Source organism: Myotis yumanensis, unplaced genomic scaffold (genome assembly GCF_028538775.1).
Source record: "Myotis yumanensis isolate MYYU_CA2020_CCGP unplaced genomic scaffold, mMyoYum1.0.hap1 SCAF_2, whole genome shotgun sequence".
Lineage (NCBI taxonomy): Eukaryota > Metazoa > Chordata > Mammalia > Chiroptera > Vespertilionidae > Myotis > Myotis yumanensis.
Window position 1 is genome coordinate 13984499 of NW_027223753.1, and position 23196 is coordinate 14007694.

At 48.2% G+C, this 23196-nt stretch overlaps 2 protein-coding genes across 3 annotated transcripts in view; one reads left to right on the plus strand and one right to left on the minus strand.

The window, feature by feature from the left end:
* Window positions 1-5918: 5918 nt before the first annotated feature.
* Window positions 5919-7845, minus strand: TEX46 (testis expressed 46). The gene is made up of 2 exons (XM_070403064.1): window positions 7669-7845; window positions 5919-6116 (listed from the first exon to the last, which is right to left on the minus strand). The coding sequence occupies exons 1-2, from the start codon at window positions 7843-7845 to the stop codon at window positions 5919-5921; spliced, it is 375 nt and encodes a 124-aa protein (XP_070259165.1).
* Window positions 7846-10953: 3108 nt separating this feature from the next.
* KDM1A (lysine demethylase 1A) overlaps window positions 10954-23196 on the plus strand; it is a 66542-nt gene continuing 54299 nt past the window's right edge. For both annotated transcript variants that reach the window (XM_070404325.1, XM_070404326.1), the window contains exon 1: window positions 10954-11376. In XM_070404325.1, the coding sequence (XP_070260426.1) occupies window positions 11041-11376 (336 nt within the window). In that variant the 5' untranslated portion in view covers window positions 10954-11040. The remainder of the gene's footprint in view (window positions 11377-23196) is intronic.

Genomic DNA, 23196 nt, shown 5'->3' on the forward strand with positions numbered 1-23196 from the left:
GGGAATGACAGCAGTGGATGTTATATCATCCCATGTTTGAGAGGTCTTATCTAAAGGTTAATTGGAACCACATTGACCCAAAGCAAAATAATCTTTTCCTAGACCAGTGATGGCGAACCTATGACATGCGTGTCAGAGGTGACACGCGAACTCATTTTTTTGGTTGATTTTTCTTTGTTAAATGGCATTTAAATATATAAAATAAATATCAAAAATATAAGTCTTTGTTTTACTGTGGTTGCAAATATCAAAAAATTTCTATATGTGACACGGCACCAGAGTTAAGTTAGGGTTTTTCAAAATGCTGACACGCCGAGCTTAAAAGGTTCGCCATCACTGTTCTAGACACTGCAGAGCAGAAAAGTCAACGAATGTTAGCCAAGTTTGAAGAAAAGAGTTAAATAAGAAAAGGGGGGAATTGTGAGAATAAACAAGTAATCTTTTCTGTCAAAGAAGGGAGTTTAGGCAGCCGTCATTTCGGGTCAAGTGACTTGCAGCTCCCCTGAGGGCCGCCATTTTGAAGTGGCAAAGGTCAACCCCTTCTTTTAAATTAGCCAATCACGCAAGAGTGTGAGCCTAAGCTCTGTGACCAATCAAGAGTGAGGGACAGATCACATGCATCAGGCATAAAAGCCTGAGCAGACCACCCTCTCAGTGTGTGCATCATACTCCCAGACCCTGTGCCTGCACAACACCCTGCAGGAGTAAAGATATTCGCCTTGCTGGCTGGCTCCCAGGTATGCTTTGCATTCTACCAGGACCCCTGATATTGGGGGCTCACTGTATTTCTAACAATAAATAAGCTAAGTGGTATGTTAGAAAGTGACACCTGCTATGGAAAAATAAGTAGAGCCAGGTAAGAGGGGCAGGTTATAAATATTAAACTGGGCAGTCAGGGTGGCCTCATCGAGAAAAATATTTAACAGATCAGCTCAAGGAAGAAAGGGAGTGAGATATTCAGACAGCAGAGGAAGAGCCTCCATGGTGGGGGGAACATCCAATGCAGAGGCCTTAGGATGAGACCGTGCCTAGCTTAGAGATCTGCATCAAGATACACCTTAGAACATCACTGGCATGTAACAGTAGATGACATTTAAAGCCATCACCATGGATGTGAGATGGAGTAAAGAAGGGATCCGAGGACTGAGCCCCGAGGTCCAGAGGTGTGAGTACTGAGTGAGGGCAAGGGCCACAAAGGCTCAAAGAGAAATCAGAAAACACCAGCAAGGGCTTCCCTGGGGAAACTTAGAAGCAGAGGGAGGCAGTGAGTGAGATGTTGGGTTCTCTGCCCAGCCTCCCTTCATCGTATGGAAAGAGGTGTGGGGTCAGGGCGTGGCTGGAAACGTCCTGGGGCGTGTGCTCCAGGAGAGGAACTCCTATCACACGCACTCTCATTAGTCTACTTCTTTTTAGCGAGTGGGAAGTCGGTCTTGCAAGTCAAGAAAAACTGGTCTGAGCTCAGGCACCAGGGGAATTGCTTGCAGTGCTTAGAGCACCTGGAGACCCTGGGAAGTGGAGACCATGTGGAATCATTTCTGCTTTGGGGGGAGGGAGCTCCCTCTGGTGCTTACCTGCTGCCTCAATGCTAGAACATGGAGTGAGCCCTCAGGATCTTCTGATATAATCAAAATTGCTTTTCCAAGATCCATTCCCTGACCTAGGGGCTCATCAAACACACCCTGCCCAGTAGAGGTAGAAATCAACAGGGATAGAATTAAAAAAAAAAAAAAAAAAAGGAATGAATCACCTGGGCTTATACTGGGACTTCCACTGGTTGTGGGCATTGCTGGAGAGACAGTGAAGAGGGAAGCCCATGGTGGAGGCCAGGGCCATCAGGCCATGGAGTCCCTGCCAAGCCTGGGAAAGAGCCCCAAGTTCAGAGAGAGGAGAAGCCTGAAGACATTGGACTTGCTCCTGCAGTAGCTGCCTGGGCTTCTTGACTTGGCTGATGCTGTTAACCCAGAAGCACCATGGGCTATTGGCCAATGTGGCTGTTTCCCTGCCTGGCCAGCAAATAGTCCAAAGCTGTGTGGTTATCCAGAATAACCTAAGTTGAGTCACAATAACCCTCATGGCAGTGAGAACCCTGGCTGTCCCCTCGAAATTTCCTTCAGGAAAGCTGAGCAGGTATGGATCATGGTTCTACCTATCTATGGAAGGAAAACATTCATTAAGTGGTGAGATCCAGGTACTTATCATGCAAGAATGTCTTGTCAGTGGCACCAGAGGCTGGGTGCCTTTGCCTTGCCTACAGGTTTTGGGTTATCATGAAGGCTCATATATGCAGGTGGCATTGTGTCCAAGGAGAAAGCAAGGAAGATCTTGTATCTAGAGTACAAAACAGTTCTGGGCATACAAAGGGCACTTCTCAATATTCTGCCAGTGGGCCTCAGCACCATCAAGGTGTGACACAAGGACCTGTGGGTCAGATACCTTGAATCAAATGCCATGTTCACCCACAGCTGGGAGGCAGTGCTGTGAAGGTAGTTCCATCGTCATATTGTATCATATCAGGAAATTCCAGCACATGAGAATGGTTTGCTGGAATTATACAAGCCATTGCTCACCAGAACCTTAAAAGTCTAGGTGGTACCTGTTTGGTGGAAGAGAATAGCCACCCATATCCTAAACCAGGTCCTTGGTGGTCAGAATCCATGGCGACCAATTTGCCTATTTGAACTGGTCAGATCCAAGGTCAATGTGTCACACCTTGAATCACCTTGAGCCAAGGCCAACATTATTGGCAAGTAATACATATTCCGTGAGCATTAGTGCTTTGTAGGTCAAATGGATCATCACTGAGCCATGTCAGACTTCCTTGATGGTTTTGCTATAGTGGTTGGTCCAGGCATAGATATGATGGCCACATAGTCTTGATCAGCTTTTCATTCCAGATATTCTCTTAAAGAAGCAGGTCCTTATTGTGAGTTTGTTCATATGTCGCATATAGATCAAGTTTGTGGCTTTAATTGCTGTGTCTGTTTCCACAACATAAGGTTACCATATGGATATTCTCCTCATGGTCCAGTTCTGATGGTCCACTGACCTGGCCATACAATAAGATCATTAGTAATGACCCATGAAATTGTGCAAAAGTGTGAACAGGCTTTAGGGAACCCATATCTGGTAAATGGGAGGATGCTCCTGCCCTTGGGCCCAAAGGGAACCTGGAAGAAGGTCTCATAGAGAGAGCATCCCTAAGAGGAGGAGTGACCCTCTCTCAAGGGACCCAGCCAGCCCTGCACCAGCCTGAGACAACCCCACAGAAGGGAGCTGAGGGAATAAGTACTTCAGCCTTCTCCCAACCACTCATCTTCTGCCAGCGAACCCTGGTGGGCAACTGAACTGGAAACCACAGGGCAAAGGAATTTGATGATGCAGACCATGCAGGTTGGCCCCTTGGCAGAAAGGCAGGAAAAGGATGGAGAGGGGTCCTGGAGGTAGACAATATCTGACACACAGGCAAGGGTGTGATTTTAAATAGGGAGATCATGGGAGTCTTCACTAAGAAGGAATAATTTGCTCTTGTGGCGGGGGCGGGGGGGGGGGGGGTGTGTAGTAACTCATCTTATCCTCACAATAATAGATGATGTTGGTAGCATTACTCTTCCCATTTTACAGCTGATAAAACTGAGGTACAACAAAAATAAAACAACTTAGAGTTGTCCAAGATCACATACCTGGGAGTAGATGGAGTTGGGGATTTAAAGCCAGGCAGTCAAGCTCCAGAGATCTTGCTCTTAATATAGGATACAGGAGAGTCATCATTCAATGGGGGGGCAGAGAAAATGTCAGGACATTTAAGACTGGGATTGATAGTCACTGACATTTTTTATTGAGCAATTAGAGGCCCGGTGCATGAAATTCGTGCACTGGAAGGGATGTCCCTCAGCCTGGTCTGTGCCCTCTCGCAGTCTGGGACCCCTCGCTCCTTAACACCCGCCTGCTCGCTCCTTACTGCTCAGCTCACTGCTCCTTAACGCTGCTGTGGAGGCAAGAGAGGCTCCCACCACCATCGCTGTGCTCGCCAGCCGTGAGCCTAGCTTCTGGCTGAGCAGCACTCCCCCTGTGGGAGTGCACTGACCACAAGGGGGCAGCTCCTGCATTGAGCATCTGGCCCCTGGTGGTCAGTGCGCACCATAGTGACTGGTCATTCCAGTCATTCTGCCGTAACGGTCGCTTAAGCTTTTATTATATAAATGGAACTACCTGACAGTCAATGTGCCCCACTGAGGGGTCCCGGATTGCAAGAGGGTGCAGGCCAGGCTGAGGGACCCCACCAGTGCATGATTGGGGCTGGGAAGGGATGTAGGAGGTGGGCCAGCCAGGGAGGACCACGGGAGGGCTACAGGGCATGTCCGGCCTGTCTCGCCTAGTCCCAATTGCCCGGACCCCAGCAGCAAGCTAACTTACCAGTTGGAGCGTCTGCCCCCTGGTGGTCAGTGCACGTCATAGCGAGTGGTTGAGCGGCCTTAGCATATCATTAGCATATTACGCTTTGATTGGTTAAACAGACGACTGGCCGACCGGACACTTAGCGTATTAGGCTTTTACTATATAGAATGAGTGTATACAAGCCACTGTATTAGGTGCTATGGGGAGATATACAGATGAGCCAGATGCTGTGCTTGCCCTCAAGCATCTATAAGCAAGTCAGAGGGTGAGGAGGGGATATAGAAATCTGTACAAATCAAGTGTCAGCGGGTTGTGGCACGTTCTTCTGTAGAAGTACAGATAAAATGCCAGGAGAGTGCTAAGGAAAGAGATTCAGCACAGCTGGGTTGAAGGCAGCCTCCTGGCGGTGTTAGCTTTGGAGGAAGTGAAGAATTGTAACAGCAGAACGGGAAGAAAAGGGCTTCCAGGGGACGAAACCATGTGCCCAGAGATGTGGATGCAGCTGGGCGACGGCCAGTCATCTGGTTTGGTTAGAGGTCCCGAGACTCGTGGGAGAGAGGTGATTTTAAGTAGGACACCAACAAGGCACGAAGTCGCAGTGAGGTAGTGCTGCCCTTTCCAATCTCCGACGGGGAAGAGTCTCAGCTTGGTGCTAGCATATCTTTTAAGCACTAACACTTGCTAAATCTCCTTTTTTTCAACCCGAAATTCACAGGTTTAGATCCGTCAGAAGGCAACCCAGCTCTGGTTGGAACTTAACATCATTTAGTTTCCATTGTCTCTATTTTGACAGTTAAGGTCTATTTCAGGCAAATGATGCTGTTTTTAATTTACAAATAAATTATTTACCTTTATTACTATGTTCCTTTACAGATACATTTATTTAAGGAAAAATAGTCCATTTAAAGGGACAATGTTGAGTTAAACATTCAGGTGACTCATGACTATGGCAAAAATTACAAAGGTGGTACCTAATGACTGATGTTTAGGGTACTTTGGCATAGAGTATAAAGCGTGTGAGGGTGAGAAATGGGAGGGGGCGGGCGGGGAAGAGCCTGGAAAGGGGTTAAGATCATGGAGCGCCTGAACACCAAGTAGGGAGTGTGGGTTTTATTCTGTCAACCACGGGGAGACGTTGGCTTGAGAACAGGCAATGAACACACTCAGAGCCTGGCCTGGCAGGGCTTGCTCTGGCCTCTGGGTGCAGAGTGAGGGGAGATCAGAGGGTGGGACAGCAGTGGGGAGACCCTTGGGAGACTCAAGATGAACAGGTAAATAGCGCCCTGAACTAGGGTCAGGGTGGTCCAACTGACGGTTAGGAAGGCTGGGTTCTAGAGCCGTCAGGTTGTGTCATAGGATGCCGTCTGGCTGGCCTGGTGAGTAGATTGCTTTTCCGGAGGTGACCTTTCAGCGCCCAATCATCCTCTCCAGTGTGATTTACTAAGAAAATCCAATAGTCTCTGATGGGGTTTTACTGAGTAAAGGTAACACCAGAAGAAGCCAGCCCGCCCCAGCCTCCGCCCTCAGGGGGAATTGGTCGTGCACTCCGAGTCGATAGAGAAGGGGGACTCCTGTCTCCTCGGTCTGTGCTTCCTCTCGGCAAACATCTGCTGACCGTTCGACCGCTTGTGGTGATTCATTTTATTCCAAACGATGAACATCTGATTTTCTAAGACCTTCAGCTTCATTTCACTGAACATAAGCCGTTCAAGGATCTTGTCCTGGAGGGCGAAGCAGGCGTGCAGTCTCTCGACTTCTCTCGTGCTCATGGCGTTGCCGTTGGGTTCGGCTTCGGGGGTCTTTCGTTTCTCTGTCTTTTCCTAAGCTCCCGCCAGCAGGAAAAGAGGGGAGGTTGGTTAATAACGAGAGCCCCCCCCCCCTTCCCGTGCCGGGTGATATATAACTATCACCTTAATGGATTCTCACAGCCTGCCCGCCAGGAGAGCATCGTGTGGGTGAGAGAATGGGGGCTCAGCATCATCCAGCTTGCGGGAGAGACCCCACACTCCCAGGTCCCACAGTTCCCTTTGGTTCATGGAAGAACATAAAACCTTCAACCCAAATGTATTTGTCTCCAGGGCTGTGCGTTCCCCAGGCCCTGCGAAGCCTCTGCTGCCCAGTCTCAGTTCTCAGGACACACTCTTGTCTCTATCGTCCTCATCTGCCCCCTCACCCAGAGCAATAATACTTTAGCTGTTCTTTTTGGATTCAACTACAAATTCCTGGTCTTTCCAACCCTTTAAAAATGAAATCTTTCAGACACACAAAAAAGTAAATATCACAGCAAATACCCACGTCTCCACGCTAGTGTAAGAAGTAAAACATCACAAATGCAATTGTGGCTCCCTCTCCTCGAGTGTCTCCCTCCCGCCCTGAACGCATCTCAACTGCAATCCTGAATCCGGCGTTTACTTTTTCCGTGCATTTCTTCATTCCAGTGGCTCTCAACCAGAGGCTAGTGTGTCCTCCCAAGGGACCTGTGGCAATGCCTGGAGGCATTTTTTGGTTGTCACGACAGGGGTGGTGGGAGCTATTGGCATCTTATGGGTAGAGCCCGGGGATCCTGCTAAACATCTAACAATGCACAGGGCAGTCCCTCACAATGGAGAATTATCCCGCCCTAATGCCAATCATGTGGAAGTTGAAAAATCCTGCCTTAATGTACTTTCACTAAACATGTGCTTTTGGGGAGTGGGGGGTAGGAGGGAGGGGTAAGATCAACCAAGGGACTCGTATGCATGTGTATAAGCATAACCAACGGCCACAGACAGTAGGGGGGTGAGGGCATGTGCTGGGGGGTGGGAGCAGCTGGGGAGAGGTCAATGGGGGGAAAAGGAGACATATGTAATACTTTGAACAATAAAGAATTAAATCTAAAAAATGTGCGTTCATAAACAAGATAGGGTATTGTTTGGCATGGTTTTAAACTATATAAAATATGTCATAATTCATGTACATCTCTCCTATCTTCATTATTATATTTTAGCGATGTACCTATGTTATACATGTGTCTCTAGTTCATCCATTTTCATGTTTTCCTTTAAAGTGAGTGTTGCCGTTGCCAAAGCATGTTGACGTCAAGCATGAAGTGGCAGAGCCTAGGGTGGTCCCGACTTCCTAGCCTTGTGAAGGGTGAGCTGCAGAGCAAAGACTTAGAGGCGTGGGTGCCTCAGCCTTGCCCCATTATCCTGACATCTCCCCCGTCCCCCAGACCCCAGTCTACCTGTAAATATCCCATCACCTTCAACTGAAGCTAAGGCCCCTCTTGCTCACCTGCTGGGGTTCTGTGGGGGTAGGCTTGACTTCATACTTGACCAGCCAGTTGCTAAGCAATAGCAGGAGGAAGAGGAACCCAAACAAGGCTGGCTTATAGCTGATCATCCAAGCCACCAATGCTCCTATGGTGCCCGAGGAATCAAGTATCTCGTGGAGAGTCCTAAATAAAGACATTAGGTCTCCCAGCATTCTAGCTTGGTGGCACCCAGGCCCCAAGACCCAGCCTCAGTCCCCCCTCTAGGACAGTTGCCCCCATACCAGGAGTCATGGCTGCCCCTCCTCCGAGTCATGACCATCTCCCTCCCCCAGCCCCCAGTTGTTGCATAACAATAATATTAAGTACTCCTATGTCTTAAGCAGCCACTATGTGCCAGACTTTGACAGGCAGTTTGCAAGCAACATCTCATAATGTCCTCATGACAGCCAGGTGATGTAGGCCTTAGCGATACTTCATTCAATCAACAGTACGTAAGGGCCTAGCTAGCCACGGAGAGTAAAATACCCAGTAACACAGTCCCTATCCTCATAGTGAGGGAGACGGCAAATAAAAATTATCCAGAACTTGGAAATAAGGCTAAAAGTTTACTGCAAGTTTGTTGACAGTAATACTAGAATATTATCGAACTGGCCCACCTGTTGGTCACCTGATGCTTTCGGGGAGGATAACTTTGTTTGACTTACTATTTAATATTGATTAGGGTCCCCACTCTGTAAAGTCAGATGTCAACTTTTATTGATTGGTTTTTAAAATATGTTTTATTAGTTTTAGAGACAGAGGAAGGGAGAGGGGGGAGAGAGAGAATGAGAGAAACACCTAGATCGGCTGCCTCCTAAATGCCTCCCCCCTCCCCCGCCCCTAGGGATTGTGCCCTGACCCAGAATGGAACCGGAAACCCTTTGGTGCATGGGACAGTGCTCAACCTACCAAGCCACACCGTCCAGGGCCAGATGTGAACTTTTAAAAAATGGGTAAGTTGCTCTAGCAATTCCACTTGGGCATGTATATCCCAAACAACTGAAAGCAGGGTCTTGAAGAGATATTTGCACACCCATGTCCATAGCGGCATTATTCACAGCAGCCAAAAAGTGGAAGAAACCCAAAAATCCACCAACAGATGAATGGATAAGCAAAATGTTGTATAGACAGGCATTAGAATGTTATTCAGTCTCAAAATGAAGGAAATTTTGGTACATGCTACAACATGAATGAACTTTGAGGAGATTAAGCTAAATGAAATAAGCCAGTCACAAAAAGACAAAAGCTGCTTGAGTCCAGTTATATGAGATATTTAGAGTGGTCAAATTTATAGATACAGAAAGTAGAATGGTGGTTGGCAGGGGCTGGGGGTGGTGTGGGGGGAGTGTTGGGGAGTTATTGTTTAATGGGTACAGTTTTTAAAGATGAAAAGAGATCTGGAGGTTGTACAATCATGTAAATGTACTTAACACTAGTGAACTGTGCACTTAAAGATGCTTAAGATGTTAAGTTTTATGTTATATATATTTTACCACAATTTAAGAAAATGAAACTAATTCGTTACAGGCCTACCGTGCTTTATTGTGTTTTGCTTTATTGTGCTTCACAGGTGTTTTGCTTTTCACAAATTGAAGGTAGGACCCTCCACCAGCAAAAGGATTACGACTGGCTTTATTGTGATACTCCTTTTATTATGGTGGTTTGGAAGCCAAACCACAAGATCTTCGAGGTATGCCTGTATTTCTGGGTAAAAAAATAGATAAGCAGCAAATGTATTTTTTTAAAAAAAAAACGTATTTCTTTATTGATTTAAGAGAGGAAGGGAGAGAGAAAGAGAGATAGAAACAGCAATGACGAGAGAGACCCACCAATCGGCCTCCTCCTGCATGGCCCCACTGGGGATCGAGCCCCCAATCCAGGCTTGTGCCCTTAGCCAGAATCAAACCTGGGACCCTTCAGTCCACAGGCCAACGCCCTATCCACTGAGCCAAACCAGCTAGGGCGCAAATGTATATTTTTTGTTGCGGGAGATAAATGCAAATAAGTTCTGTCTGAGAGAAAAGATAAGCCCCAAAGTTTAGTTTTATGGCATTGTAAGACATCAACTGCTTTTTCTTATTTAAAAACTAGAGGCCTGGTTTGGGGGGCGGGGGGGACACGGGAGTGAGGCCACAGGACGTTGGCTGTGGGAGCACACTGACCACCAGGGGGCAGCTCTTACGTTAAGCATCTGCTCCCTGGTGGTCAGTGTGCGTCATTGCAACTGGTTGACTGGTCATAACAGTCACTTGGGCTTTTTTAAAAAAAATATATTTTATTGATTTTTTTACAGAGAGAAAGGGAGAGGGATAGAGAGTTAGAAACATTGATGAGAGAGAAACATCAATTCAGTTGCCTCCCGCACACTCCCTACTGGGGATGTGCCCCCAACCAAGGTATATGCTCTTGACCGGAATTGAACCTGGGACCCTTCAGTCGGCAGACCAACGCTCTATCCACTGAGCCAAACCAGCTAGGGCTAGGCTTTTATATATATAGTTACCTTGCAATCCTTTCCTAGCATTCTGTTTTCCACTGACCAATGACTATATATCAATTTTTTCATGTTCTCCTTTGAACCAGCTTTATCGTCCTGCTGTTTCTAAATAATAAATAAACGAACAAATATTTGACATGTGTTCACTATTTTGTAGAAACTGGTGTATGGGGGAGGGAGCGGACAAAGGGAATGGAGGTGTGAGGGAGCAAGGGCATGAACAAAGCTTTGGATGCAAGAGCAATCCTGTTGGACTCAAAACTGGGTTTATTAATTACCGTCCATTTTATTACCACGAAACTTGTTTGCTCTCCAAGATTTCCCCAGTACAATCAAGGACAATTATAAATAAGTGAGATTTCCCATCTCTAGACCATATGCTCTTTGAAAGCAAGAACTCCATAATTAAGCCCTTGTCACCTATATTGGTTGAACCTACGAATAGGTGAATGAATTAATGAATGAGTGAGTGAATGAATTTATAAGTGCATCCAATTCCCTGGATGAAATGGTCGCCCTCTGAGGTGCAGTCTGGCCCAGAAGCCCTAAGACTCCGGTGTGGGGCCAACTCCAAAGGCCAAGGAGACGCTCTGGGAAAGCACCGCGCTCTTTGCCATGGTGCCGCTCTAGCCGCGAGGACGCGACTCTATGGCAGCGGGAGAGGGCGGGGCCGTGGGCGTCTCCGGCCTTTTTGTCCGGACGCGACGGGAGCGCGCTCCGCGCCTGCGTACGCGACGGCGGTAGGCAGCGCGCGGCTGGGAGACGCGGAGCTGGGCGACGCGGCCCCGGACCCACGCATCCGCGGACCCGCAGGCTGAGCGGCCCCCTACGGCTGTCAGCAGCCCGACGGCCGGAGATGTTGTCCGGGAAGAAGGCGGCGGCGGCGGCGGCCGCGGCTGGCTCGGAGGCGGGCGCTGGGGTAGCGGCAGGCTCGGAGAATGGCTCCGAGGTGGCCGCGCCGCCCGCGGGCCCGTCGGGCCCCGTGGAGGCCGGCCCGGGGGTGGCCGGCGAGCGCACTCCCCGCAAGAAGGAGCCTCCGCGGGCCTCGCCCCCCGGGGGCCTCGCCGAGCCGCCGGGGTCCGCCGGGCCTCAAGCCGGGCCTCCCGTCGTGCCTGGTTCTGCCACCCCCATGGAAACGGGAATCGCCGAGACTCCGGAGGGACGACGGACCAGCCGGCGCAAGCGGGCGAAGGTGAGGCCCGACCCCTCCCTCCAACCACACCTCCCAGTGCCTCGCTTTCCCGAGGTCGTCCCGCCCCCGCCAGGCCCCCGGCCTTTCTGTCCCCTGCCCACCCAGCTCTCCCGGTCGGTCCATCTCCACCCGCCTCCCCAGGAGCTGGATGAGGGAGGGAAGGTCGCTGCCCGTGGTGATGCAGTCTTTGTGCTGGGAGCCGGCCCTCCTGGGAGACGGGGACTGATGGGGGGGCTCGTTCACTCGTTACAGTCGTGCAGCTTTTCATTTTCCCGAGTGGGAAACATGGCTCCCTGGCGTGGAGTTGTGGCTGGCGTTGTTGGAGACTCACATCGCTCGTTTGCCCCCAGATGTGCCTTTCAGCTGGGAGCCCTGGGGCTGTGGGTGTTGGATGCTAAGGACGTGCCGTAGCCAGAGAGACCGAAGAGAAAGGAACCCCTTTTTCGTTCCCTGGATGTGTTGGTGTGTGATAGTTTTCCTCTTGTTCTTTTTATTCTCTCAGTGATCTTTTGGTGTAGGTTCTTTTTTTTTTTTTTTTTTTTTTACAGCTGAAGCTGATTAAGAGGGCTAATATCAATCAGTCTAGGTTCAAAAGTATGGGAAAGAAAAGATTTGCCGCAGACTAGTATATGCAGACAATAGCAGCCTCGCGTCTCCGGGTGCCAGAAGCCATGTTCAGAGCCTCATTAACGTTTTATTTTTTGCTGAACACCAAGGGGCAGGTATGGCCAGCTTCATTTTAGGAATGAGTAAACTGAGGCACACAGTTTAAGCGACTTGGCCAAAGTCACACAGCTGCTAAGTGGTGGAACCGGAATGTAAAGCCCTACACTTTGGTATGTGGTGATAAGGTCTCATCAGCCTCTGAAACAAAAGACCACATGGGGTACCTCCAGTGTATGGGGCACTGGGGCAGTACTAGAGCACTGACTATATTTATTTGTTTTTAATTTTTATTGAATTTATTGGGAGGGCATTGGTTAATAAATTATATAGGTTTCAGGTGGACAGTTCCGTAATACATCATCTGTGTATTGTATTGTGTATTCACCACTCCAAGTGCACAGACTTTAGACTTGGGCCTTTATTGGAGATTTCATGGTTCAGTTGAAAAAAACTAGAAATATATGTACATATAATTTTTAAGTAAATGTTTAAAATCATACAATTCATATAATTTGTCCATACAAGTTTCCCATCTGTATACGATTTTTAAGTGGGTGTACCAAGTCAGTGTGTATGAGGAACTTCTGTGTGTGTGTGTGTGTGTGTGTGTGTGTGTGTGTCTTACAGAACATTTTTGTCTCTCAGTTCTGGAGTCTGGAAGTATGAAATCGAGGTATCTGGAGGGTTGGTGTTTTTTTTTCTTAGGGCTGTGAGACTCTCCTTCTACCTTCTGATAGCCTCAATATGAGGAGCCTCCTAAGATGAGCTATCAGATTGCGCTGCCCACTTCAGAGCTCTCTGTCCAGGAATACCTTGTGCTAAGTAAAAGGAGGAAAATATTTTCGGGGGCTTTTACCAAAGCATGGGTTAGAAAAGCACAGAGGGCCGGTCTGGCTGGTGTGCCTCAGTGATTGAGTGTCCACCTACGAACCAGGAGGTCACAGTTCCATTCCCAGGCAGGGGGCGTGTAGGAGGCAACGGATCCAAGATTCTTTCTCATCATTGATGTTTCTCTCTTCCCCCCTCCTCCCTTCCTCTCTGAAATCAATAAAAACATTTTAACGAAAAATGAAAAGAAAGAGCACAGAGGTTGTGACTCTCAGAAATGAAATAGAGGACAGAAGCCTAATAGGGTTTTAATTTTACTATTTCAATGGAAAGTGTGGCCAGCAACCCATGTGATAAGATGGGGTTTTTTGTTTGTTTTTTCTTTTAGAAGTAGATGTTTTTAAAAATGTGTTTCTTTTGGTTGTTTTTTTTTTTTTTTGAGAAAATTCACATACCATAGAATTTACCATTTTTAAGTGTACTACTCATTGGTTTTTAGCATAATCAAAGGTGTGCAATCAGCACCACAGTTAATTTTAGGACATTTTCATCACCCCTAAAAGACCCTGTACCATTAGCAGTCAATCCCCATTTCCCTCTTCCCCAGCTCCTGATAACCACTAATCTACTTTCAGTCTCTGTGGACTTGCCTATTCTGGATATGTCATATACACGAAATCATATCATATGTGGCCTTTTGTGTCTGGTTTTAGCATGTTTTCAAGGTTTATCCATGTTGTAGTAGTACTTCCATTCAATACTTGATAACTCTGTGGCCAAATAATATCCCACATTTTGTTTATTCATCATTTGATGGACACTTGGGTTGTTTCCACTTTTTTGCATTGAGTTGATAGAGTAATTTGAGTTAACGAGCTCCTTAAGGAGCTCGGTCTCGGAACGAATTAAACTCGTAAGTCAAGGCCCCACTGTACTGCTATTTGCGTCTTGCTAATGAAAAGAAAATTGGATTCTACTGAGTCTCCTATCTACCTACTCTAGGACTTCTGTGAGGATTAAATGAGATGAGGCAGGGGAAAATGCTTCACAAGCATTTGGTTAAACTGTAAAATGTTTGCATCTGACTAAAAAGCAAGTTGGGTTCCTAGGCTGAAGAAACTCCAAGGAGGCTAGTTGCTAGGGAAAGGAAGCCGGTAGTTACTACTTGACATCATTACCCAGCATCCACAGCAACCGTTTTTCCAGGCGGGGCTGGGCTGGGGGCCACATTTTGCACCATGGGGTCTTGGCAGCATTGGCTGAGATTTGGTGGTGTGTTGCTCTGGGGTGGTGGCGGGGTCTGTGTCCCACTTGGGCGAAGCTGAGTGTTGGTTTGTCAGCGCCAGGTCCGTGGGGCCGTTTATTTTTAAATGGCCAGTGTGCGTCATGGCAGCTCCTCCGTTGAGCGTCTGCCCCCTGGTGGTCAGTGCGCATCATAGTGACCGGTCGGACAGACGGACACTTAGCCTTTTATATATATAGATATGTTTTTAGTTCTCTTGAGTATATACCTAAGAGTGGTATTGCTGGTATCTCTCGGTTTAACTTTTTGAGGAATTGTCAAACAGTTTTCCACAGCAGCCACACCATTTTACATTTCTACCAGTTGTGTATGAGGGTTCCAATTTTTCCACATCCTTGTTGACACTTAATACTGTCTGGTTATTATAGACTAGAGGCCCTGGTGCACGACATTCGTGCACTGGAGGGGAGGTCCCTCAGCCTGGCCTGCACCCTTTCGCAGTCCAGGACCCCTTAGGGGATGTCCTTAGTGCTTCCGCAGAGGCTGGAGAGGCTCCTGCCACCGCCGGGGCTTCTGGCTGAGTGGCACTATCCCTGTGGGAGCGCACTGACCACCTGGGGGCAGCTCCTGCTTTGAGCGTCTGCCCCCTAGTGGTCAGTGTGCATCATAGCAACCGGTTGTTCCACTGTTCGGTCTATTTGCATATTAGCCTTTTATTATATAGGATAATAATAATGGATGTGAAGTGATATCATTGTGGTTTTGATATATAGTATTACCCTGATGATGTTGAGCATCTTTTCTTGTGCTTATTGGCCATGTGTATATCTTCTTTGGTGAAATGTCTATTCTGATCTTTGGTTCATTTTTAAATTGAGTTGTCTTTTTATTGTTGAGTAGAGTTCTTTATGGTGATTATAAAAGTTTCAAATTTTGATGTCCAATTTATCTCTCTTGACACTTTTGCTTCTGGCGTTATATCTAAGCAAATATTTCCTAATCCTATATAATGATTTACTCCTGTGTTTTCTTCTGAGAGTTTTACAGTTTTAACTCTTGCATTTAGGTCTGTGATCATTTTGGAAGTAATTTTTTTAATATGGTCTGAGGTATGGGTTCAGTTTCATTCTTTTGCATGTGGATATCCAGCACAATTTGTTGAAGACTGGTCTCTCCCTCTTTGAATAGTGGCATTGACTGACCATAAATGTAAGGGTTTGTTTCTGAACTCTCAGTTCTCTCCTACTGATCTATAAAGTATTGTTTTGTTTGTTTGTTTTGTTTTAATAATTCTTTATTGTTGAAAGTATTACATATGTCCCCTTTTTCCACACCATTAACCCCCGCCAGCCCCCCTCCTGCCCCACCCCTACCCTGCCCCAGGCCTTCAGCACCCTATTGTCTGTGTCCATATGTATACAAGGTCTTTGATTGATTATCTCCCACCCACACACCCTCCCCCACCTTCCCTCTGAGTTTTTCCACTCTGTTCCCTGCTTCCATGTCTCTGAATCCACTCCGTTCATCTGTTTATTTTGTTCATTAGATTCCACATATGAGTGAGAGCATGTGATAACTTGTCTCTCTCTGATACTCTCCAGGTCCCTCAATGCTGTCTCAAATGGTAACAGATTCTTCTTTTTTTACTGCTGCATAGTTATAAATGTACCACAGCTTTTTTATCCAATTATCTACAGACTAGAAGCCCAGTGCGCAAAATCACGCGGCCTGCCCACCCACCCGCCACCCTGCCTTGACACCCAAACCTCTCCGTGTAGAGCTCCAGCATGCCTGGCCCAGCCCCCTGACCCTCTGGCCTTCTCTGGCCACTTCAAGCCCCAACCTCAGTCCCTTGAGTTGCCTCGTGCTGGTCCCACCTTCTCCAGACGCTCCCTGCTTCCGCCCCGTCTCTGGAGCAACACAGGGGCTCTGCCCCATCATGGCGCCTGAGCAGAGCGTGGAAACCTCCCGCCTGCTGCTCTGTGCTCCTTCCCCAGGCAGGTGAGCAGCAGGGTGCTCTGAGTGTGAGAGGTGGGTGGTGAAGGACTGGTGAGGGGGGCGCTACGGGCTCTCACCCCCCCGCCCTCCCAGGCACGGGCCTCCTCCAGGCGCCTCCCCACTTCCACCCCATCTCCAGGAGCAATGCCTCACCACACATGCACAGGCAGCCTCCTCCTTAGCGGTCGTGACTGTGACACCGTTAGGTCCAATTAGCATATTACCTCTTTATATATATATATAGACTAGAGGCCCGGTGCACGAAATTCGTGCACTGGGGGGTGGGGGTTCTCTCAGCCCAGCCTGCCCCTCTCACAGTCTGGGAGACCTCAGTGGATGTCCTACTGATGGCCACAGTCTGGCAGCAGAGGCTCGGAGTAGGCGTCCCGTGTGTGTGTGTGTGTGTGTGTGTTTGTCTGCTGGGGGCCTGCCCCCAGCCACACCATTGAGGCTTGGAGCAGGAGCCCCTCTGTGTTGATCTCTCAGGCTCCTGATCTCCACTGCATGTTGTACTCTCCCTTGAGCTATGGCCAGGATGGGGGTGCTGCTTGCAAGATGGGCTTTCCTGCTCCAGGATCGTCATGGTGACAGGGGAGCAGGCCCAGCTGGGGGCTGCCCACAGGCCGGGCTTTCCCGCTTCCAGGTCTCCATGGCAACTGGGGAGCAGGCCCAGCTTGGAGCTGCCCGCAGGCTGGGCTTGCTCTCCTGCTCCTGGATCCCCATGGTGACCGGGGAGCAGGCCCAGCTTGGGGCTGCCCGCAGGCCGGGCTTTCCTGCTCCTGGATCAGGCGCAGCTGGGGGCTGCCTACAGGCCGCACTTTTCTACTTACCGATGGCCGGATCACCACAGCGACCCAGGGCCCATCGGCACTTTCCTGCTCTCCAATAGTCATAGGGTCCCGGCTGGGGGCGGGGCTTAGCAGTGCGGGGCTTAGGCGGCACGTGGGTCCCGGCTGGGGGCTCAGGTGGCACATAGGGGTCCCAGCTGGGGGCGGGGCTTATGCCCCGCTGCCCAGGGCTGCACATGGGGCCCGGATGGTAGTTCGCGCTGTCCTGCCCTGCCTGTAGTATAGGATAGAGGCCTGGTGCACGGGTGGGGGCCGGCTGGTTTGCCCTGAAGGGTGTCCCGGATCAGGGTGGGGGTCCCGCTTGGGTGCCTGGCCAGTCTGGATGAGGGGATGATGGCTGTTTTTAGGCTGCCTGCACCCCCTTTAGGGTGGGGGTCCCCACTGGGGTGCCTGGCCAGTCTGGATGAGGGGCTGAGGGCCGTTTTCAGGCTGGCGGGTGACTGAAGCTCCCAGCCTCTCTTTTTTTTCTTTCTTTTTTTTTTATTCTGGGATTTATTTACTTTCTATGGCTGTCACTGGAGCTGAGAGCTGGCTTTAGCTCTGAGGCTTGGCTCCAGCTTGAGGCCTCGGCTGCTGAAAGCAGATATCTGGGCTTTGTCTAGCTTCTATAATTGAAACTCTGTAGCCATCACTGCCGCTCTAATCTCTGAGCCCGCTGCCGGCTGAAAGCAGCTATCTGGAGCTTGTTTAGCTTCTATAATTGCAACATTGTTGCATCTGGAGCTCAGAGCTGGGCTGCCGCAGGCCGGGAACCTTGGCTTCCTCCGTCACTGGAGCGAGCAAGCAAGCAAGCCTCCTGTTCGCTTCAGCTGCCTGGCTGCCGGCCGCCATCTTGGTTGGCAGTTAATTTGCATATCCTGCTGATTAGCCAATGGGAAGCATTCGGGGGTATGGTCAATTTGCATGTTTCTCTTTTATTAGATAGGATGAGCACTTGGGTTGTTTCCAGATCTTAGCTATTGTAAATTGTGCTGCTATGAACAGAGGGGTGCATACATTCTTTCTGATTGGTGCTTTGGGTTTCTTAGGATATATTCCTAGAAGTGGGATCACTGATTCAAATGGCAGTTCCATATTTAATTTTTTGAGGAAACTCCATACTGTTTTCCATAATGGTTGCACCAGTCTACATTCCTACCAGCAGTGTACTAGGGTTCCCTTTTCTCTCAGATGACCAGTGACTTTGAGCATTTTTTTCATATTTCTCTTGGCCATATTTCTCTTGGTCCTCTTTGGAGAAGTGTCTCTTTAGATCCTTTGCCCATTTTTAAATTAGATTATCTTCCTTTTGTTAAGTTGTATGAGTCCCTTATATATTTTGGATATTAACCCTTTATCAGATGTATCATTGCCAGATATGTTCTCCCATACAGTGGGCTCTCTTTTAGTTTTGTTGATGGTTTCTTTTGCTGGGCAGAAACTTTTTATTTTGATGTAGTTCCATTTGTTTATTTTCTCCTTAGTTTCCTTTGTCTTAGGAGATGTATCTATAAACATACTGTTACAAGAGATGTCTGAGATTTTGCTGCTTATGGTTCCTACAGGATTTTTATGATTTCACAACTTATATTTAAGTTCTTTATCCATTTTGAGTTTATTCTTGTGTATGGTGTAAGTTGGTGGTCTAGTTTCATTTTTTGGCATGTAGTTGTCCAATCTTCCCAATACCATTTATTGAAGAGACTCTCTTGACTCCATTCTATGCTCTTGCCTCCTTTGTGAAATATTAATTGAGCGTAATGGCTTGTGTCGATTTCTGGGCTCTCTGTTCTGTTCCATTGATCTATATACCTGTTCTGTGCCAGCATGTTTTGATTACAGTGGCTTTGTAGTATAACTTGAAATCTGGTATTGTGATTCCTCCAACTTGGTTTTTCTTTCTCAAAATTGATGCAGCTATTCGGGGTCTTTTTTGATTCCATATAAATTTTTGGAGTATTTGTTCTAGCTCTGTGAGATATGTCATTGGTATTTTAATAGGGATTGCATTGAATCTGTAGATTGCCTTGGGAAGTATGGACATTTTAATAATGTTGATTCTACAAATCCATGAACACGGTATATTCTTCCACTTGTTTATATCTTCTCTCTTTTTCCAATGTCCTGTAATATTCCAAGTACCGTACAGGTCTTTTGCTTTCTTGGTTAAGTTTATTCCTAAGTATCTTAATTTTTTTTGTTGCAGTGGTAAATGGGATTGTTTGTTTTCACGTGTCTCTTTCTGAGAATTCATTATTGGTGTATAAAAAAGCCATCGATTTTTGGGTGTTGATTTTGTATCCTGCTACATTGCCAAATCCATTTATTATATCTAGTAGTTTTTTGATGGAGTCTTTAGAGTTTTCTATATACAATATCATGTCATCTGCACATAATGAGAATTTTACTTCCTCCTTTCCAGTTTGGATGCCTTTTATTTCTTGTCTGATCGCTGTGGCTAGGACTACAGTACTATCCTATATAATAAAAAGCCTAATATACTAAGTGCCCGGTCGTCCGGTTGGCCATTCAACCAATCAAAGTATAATATGCAAATGATATGCTAAGGCCTCTCAATTGTTTGCTATGATGTGCACTGACCACCAGGGGGCAGACGCTCTGACCTGTAGGTTAGCTTGCTGCTGGGGTCTGGCTGATCAGGACTGAGCGAGACGAGCCGGACATACCCTGGAGCCCTCCTGTGGTCCCTCATCAGCTGGCCAACCTCCTTTGTCCCTCCCTGGCACTGATCGTGCACCGGGGTGGGGGGTGGGGGCCCTCAGCCTGGCCTACACCCTCTTACAAACCGGGGCCCCTCGGGGGATGTCGAAGAGCCGGTTTTGGCCTGACGGCGGAACAACCAGTCACTATGACGCACACTGACCACCAAGGGGCAGACGCTCAACAAGGAGCTGCCCCCCTGGTGATCAGTCTGCTCCCACAGGGGAAGTGCTGCTCAGCCAGAAGCCGGGCTCATGGCTGGCAAGTGCAGTGGCAGTGGCAGGAACCTCTCCCACCTCCACAGCAAAACTAAGGATGTCCAACTGCTGGCTTAGCCCCACTCCCCACCTAAGCCATCAGTCAGACATCCTCCGAGGGCTCCTGGACTGCGAGAGGGCGCAAGCCGGGTTGAGGGCCCCCCCCCCCCCGTGCATGAATTTCGTGCACCAGGCCTCTGTCCTATCTAATAATAGAGAAACATGGCAATTAACCGTAACTTCGCTACCCTTCCCATTGGCTAATCAGGGCGATATGCAAATTAACTGTCAACCAAGATGGCGGCCGGCAGCCAGGCAGCCGAAACGAACAGGAGGCTTGCTTGCTCCAGTGATAGAGGAAGCCAAGGTTCCCCGCCTGCCGCTGCCGGCCTCTGAGCTTGCACTCTAAGCAACTATGTTGCAATTATAGAGGCTAAACATTCCCCATGCTTTCAGCCAGCCTGCCGAGCTGGAGTTGCAACAGTGTTACAATTATAGAACCCAAACAAACCGGATACTTGCTTTCAGCAGCCGAGGTCTCAGAGCTGGAACCAAGCCTCAGAGCGAAAGCCGGCTCTCAGCTCCAGTGACAGCCATAGAAGGTAAATAAATCCCGGAATAAAAAAAAATAAAGAAAAAAAGGAGAGGTTGGGAGCTTCAGTCACCCGCCAGCCTGAAAACGGCCCTCAGCCCCTCATCCAGACTGGCCAGGCACCCCAGTGGGGACCCCCACCCTAAAGGGGGTGCAGGCAGCCTAAAAACAGCCATCATCCCCTCATCCAGACTGGCCAGGCACCCAAGCGGGACCCCCACCCTGATCTGGGACACCCTTCAGGGCAAACCAGCCGGCCCCCACCCGTGCACCAGGCCTCTATCCTATATAGTAAAAGGGTAATGTGAAAACTGACCCTAACAGCAGAAAGACTGGGAATGACTGTGGGAATGACACACACTGACCACCAAGGGGCAGACTCTCAATGCAGGAGCTGCTCCCTGGTGGTCATGGCGCTCTCACATGGGAGGAGCTCTGCTCAGCCACAAGCCAGGCTGATGGCTGCCAGTACAGCGGTGGTGGTGGGAGCCTCTCCTGCCTCCTCAGCAGCGCTAAGGATGTCCGACTGCAGTTTAGGCCTGCTCCCCGCTGGCAAGTGGACATCCCCTGAGGGCTGCCGGGCTGCCAGAGGGATGTCTGATTGCCATCTTAGGCCCAATCCCCCAGGGAGCGGGCCTAAGCCAGCAGGTGGTCATCCCCTAAGGGGTCCCAGACTGCGAGAGGGCACAGGCCGGGCTGAGGGACCCCCCTCCTCCCCCCGAGTGCACAAATTTTTGTGCACTGGGCCTCTAGTTTTATATATTAAAGCCTAAGTGACCGAACAACTGAACGACAGAATGACTGGCTGACCAGTCACTTTGTTGGGGTGAAATGTTCTATAAATGTCAATTAAATCCATCTGATCCAGTGTGTCCTTTAGAGTCACTGTTTCCTTGCTAAGTTTTTGTCTGGAAGATCTATCCAGTGAAGTCAGCAGGGTGTAAAAGTCCCCTATTATGACTGTATTAGTGGCCCGGTACACGAAATTCGTGCGTGGGGGGGAGGCGGGTGTCCCTCAGCCTGGCCTGCACCCTCTCCAATCTGGGAAATCCTCCTCGCAATCTAGGACCGCTGGCTCCTGACCGCTCACCTGCCTGCCGTCCCGATCACCCCTAACCACTCTGCCTGCCGGCCTGCTTGCCCCCAACTGCCCTCCCCTGCTGGCCTCATGGCCCCCAACTGCCCTCCCCTACCGGCCTCATGGCCCCCAACTGCCCCCCCCCCGGCCCGCCTCATGGCCCCCAACTGCCCTCCCTGGCTGGTCTCCTGGAAGGTCTCCCGGTCTAATTAGCATATTACCCTTTTATTAGTATAGATTATTGTCAATCTCTCCGTTAAAGTCCTCTGGAAGTTTTTTTATATCTTTAGGTGCTCCTATATTGGGTGCATATATGTTTACCAGGGTCATATCCTCTTGTTGGATCAATTCCTTTAGTATTATATAGTGACCTTTGTTGTGTCTTGTGATAACCTTCATTTTAAAGTTTGTTTTGTCGGATACGAGAATTGCTACTCCAGCTTCTTTTTCTTTTCCATTTGCATGGAAATTTTTTTCCCATCCCTTCACTTTCATCCTGTGTGCATCTTTTGTTCTGAGGTAGGTCTCTTGTAGACAGCATATAGTTGGGTCATGGTTTTGTATCTATTCAGCTACCCTATGCCTTTTGATTGGAGCGTTTAATCCATTTTACATTTAGGGTTATTGTTGATAGGTACTTATTTATTGCCATTTTAATTCTGTATGCTTAGGTTTCTCTGTTTCTTCTTCTCATTACAGCAGTCCCTTTAGCATTTCTTGTAATGCTGCCTTGGTGGTAATAACCTCTTTTAGCCTTTTTTATCTGGAAAGCTCTTTATTCCACCATCTATTTTGAATGATAGCTGTGGTGGATATAGTAATCTTGGTTTCAGATCCTTGCTTTCTATTACCTTGGGTACTTCATGCCATTCCCTTCTGGCCTGTAGAGATTCTGATGAGAAATCAGGTGTCAGCCTTATGGGAGCTCCTTTGTAGGTAGTAGTTTTCTTTTCTCTTGCTGCCTTTAAGATTTTATCTTTGTCTTTAATTTTTGGCATTTTAATTATGATGTGTCTGGGCATGGGCCTGTTTGGGTTCTTCTTGCTTGGGGTTCTCTGTGCCTCCTGAACTTGTGTGACTTTTTCCTTTACCAGGTTAAGGAAGTTTTCTGCCATTTCTTCAAACACAAGTTTTCTGTCCCTTTCTCCCTTTCTGCCTCTTCTGGCATACCTGCTATTCTAATAAGATAGCTGAGATTTTGATTGTGGTTGCATTGAATCTGTAGATCAGTTTGGAGCATGCTATAAGATTTCTTTGTAATTCACCTGTGTTTAATTCTTGTTACCCTCTCTTTCCGCTGTGATTAGCTTTGAAACTCTGAAAAGCTATTTATTTATTTATTTGGGGGAGCAAGTAGGAAGTAAGGAACTAGGAAACATCTATTCATAGCCAGTCTTGGGAGCCAGAGGACACAGATCTCAAGGGTGGAGTATCCATAGGAATAAAAAGCAAGCTGAGTCCAGTGTACACAGGCATTTGCTTCAGAAATTCTGAGGTGTATTCAAGGGATATATCTGTATTTTTTTTGGGTTGGAAGTTTTTTCAGTTTTGAGAACACTCTTTTTAAAAATTTTGTATTTATGTAATCAAAATTAGGTTCAGGATATTGG

Bases quoted from the DNA above. Each gene is read 5' to 3' on its own strand.
- TEX46 (XM_070403064.1), bottom strand. From the start codon at position 7,845: ATGTCTTTATTTAGGACTCTCCACGAGATACTTGATTCCTCGGGCACC. The intron at 6,117-7,668 runs GTGAGCAAGAGG...TTCGCCCTCCAG, and splicing joins CCCCCACAGAACCCCAGCAG to GACAAGATCCTTGAACGGCT.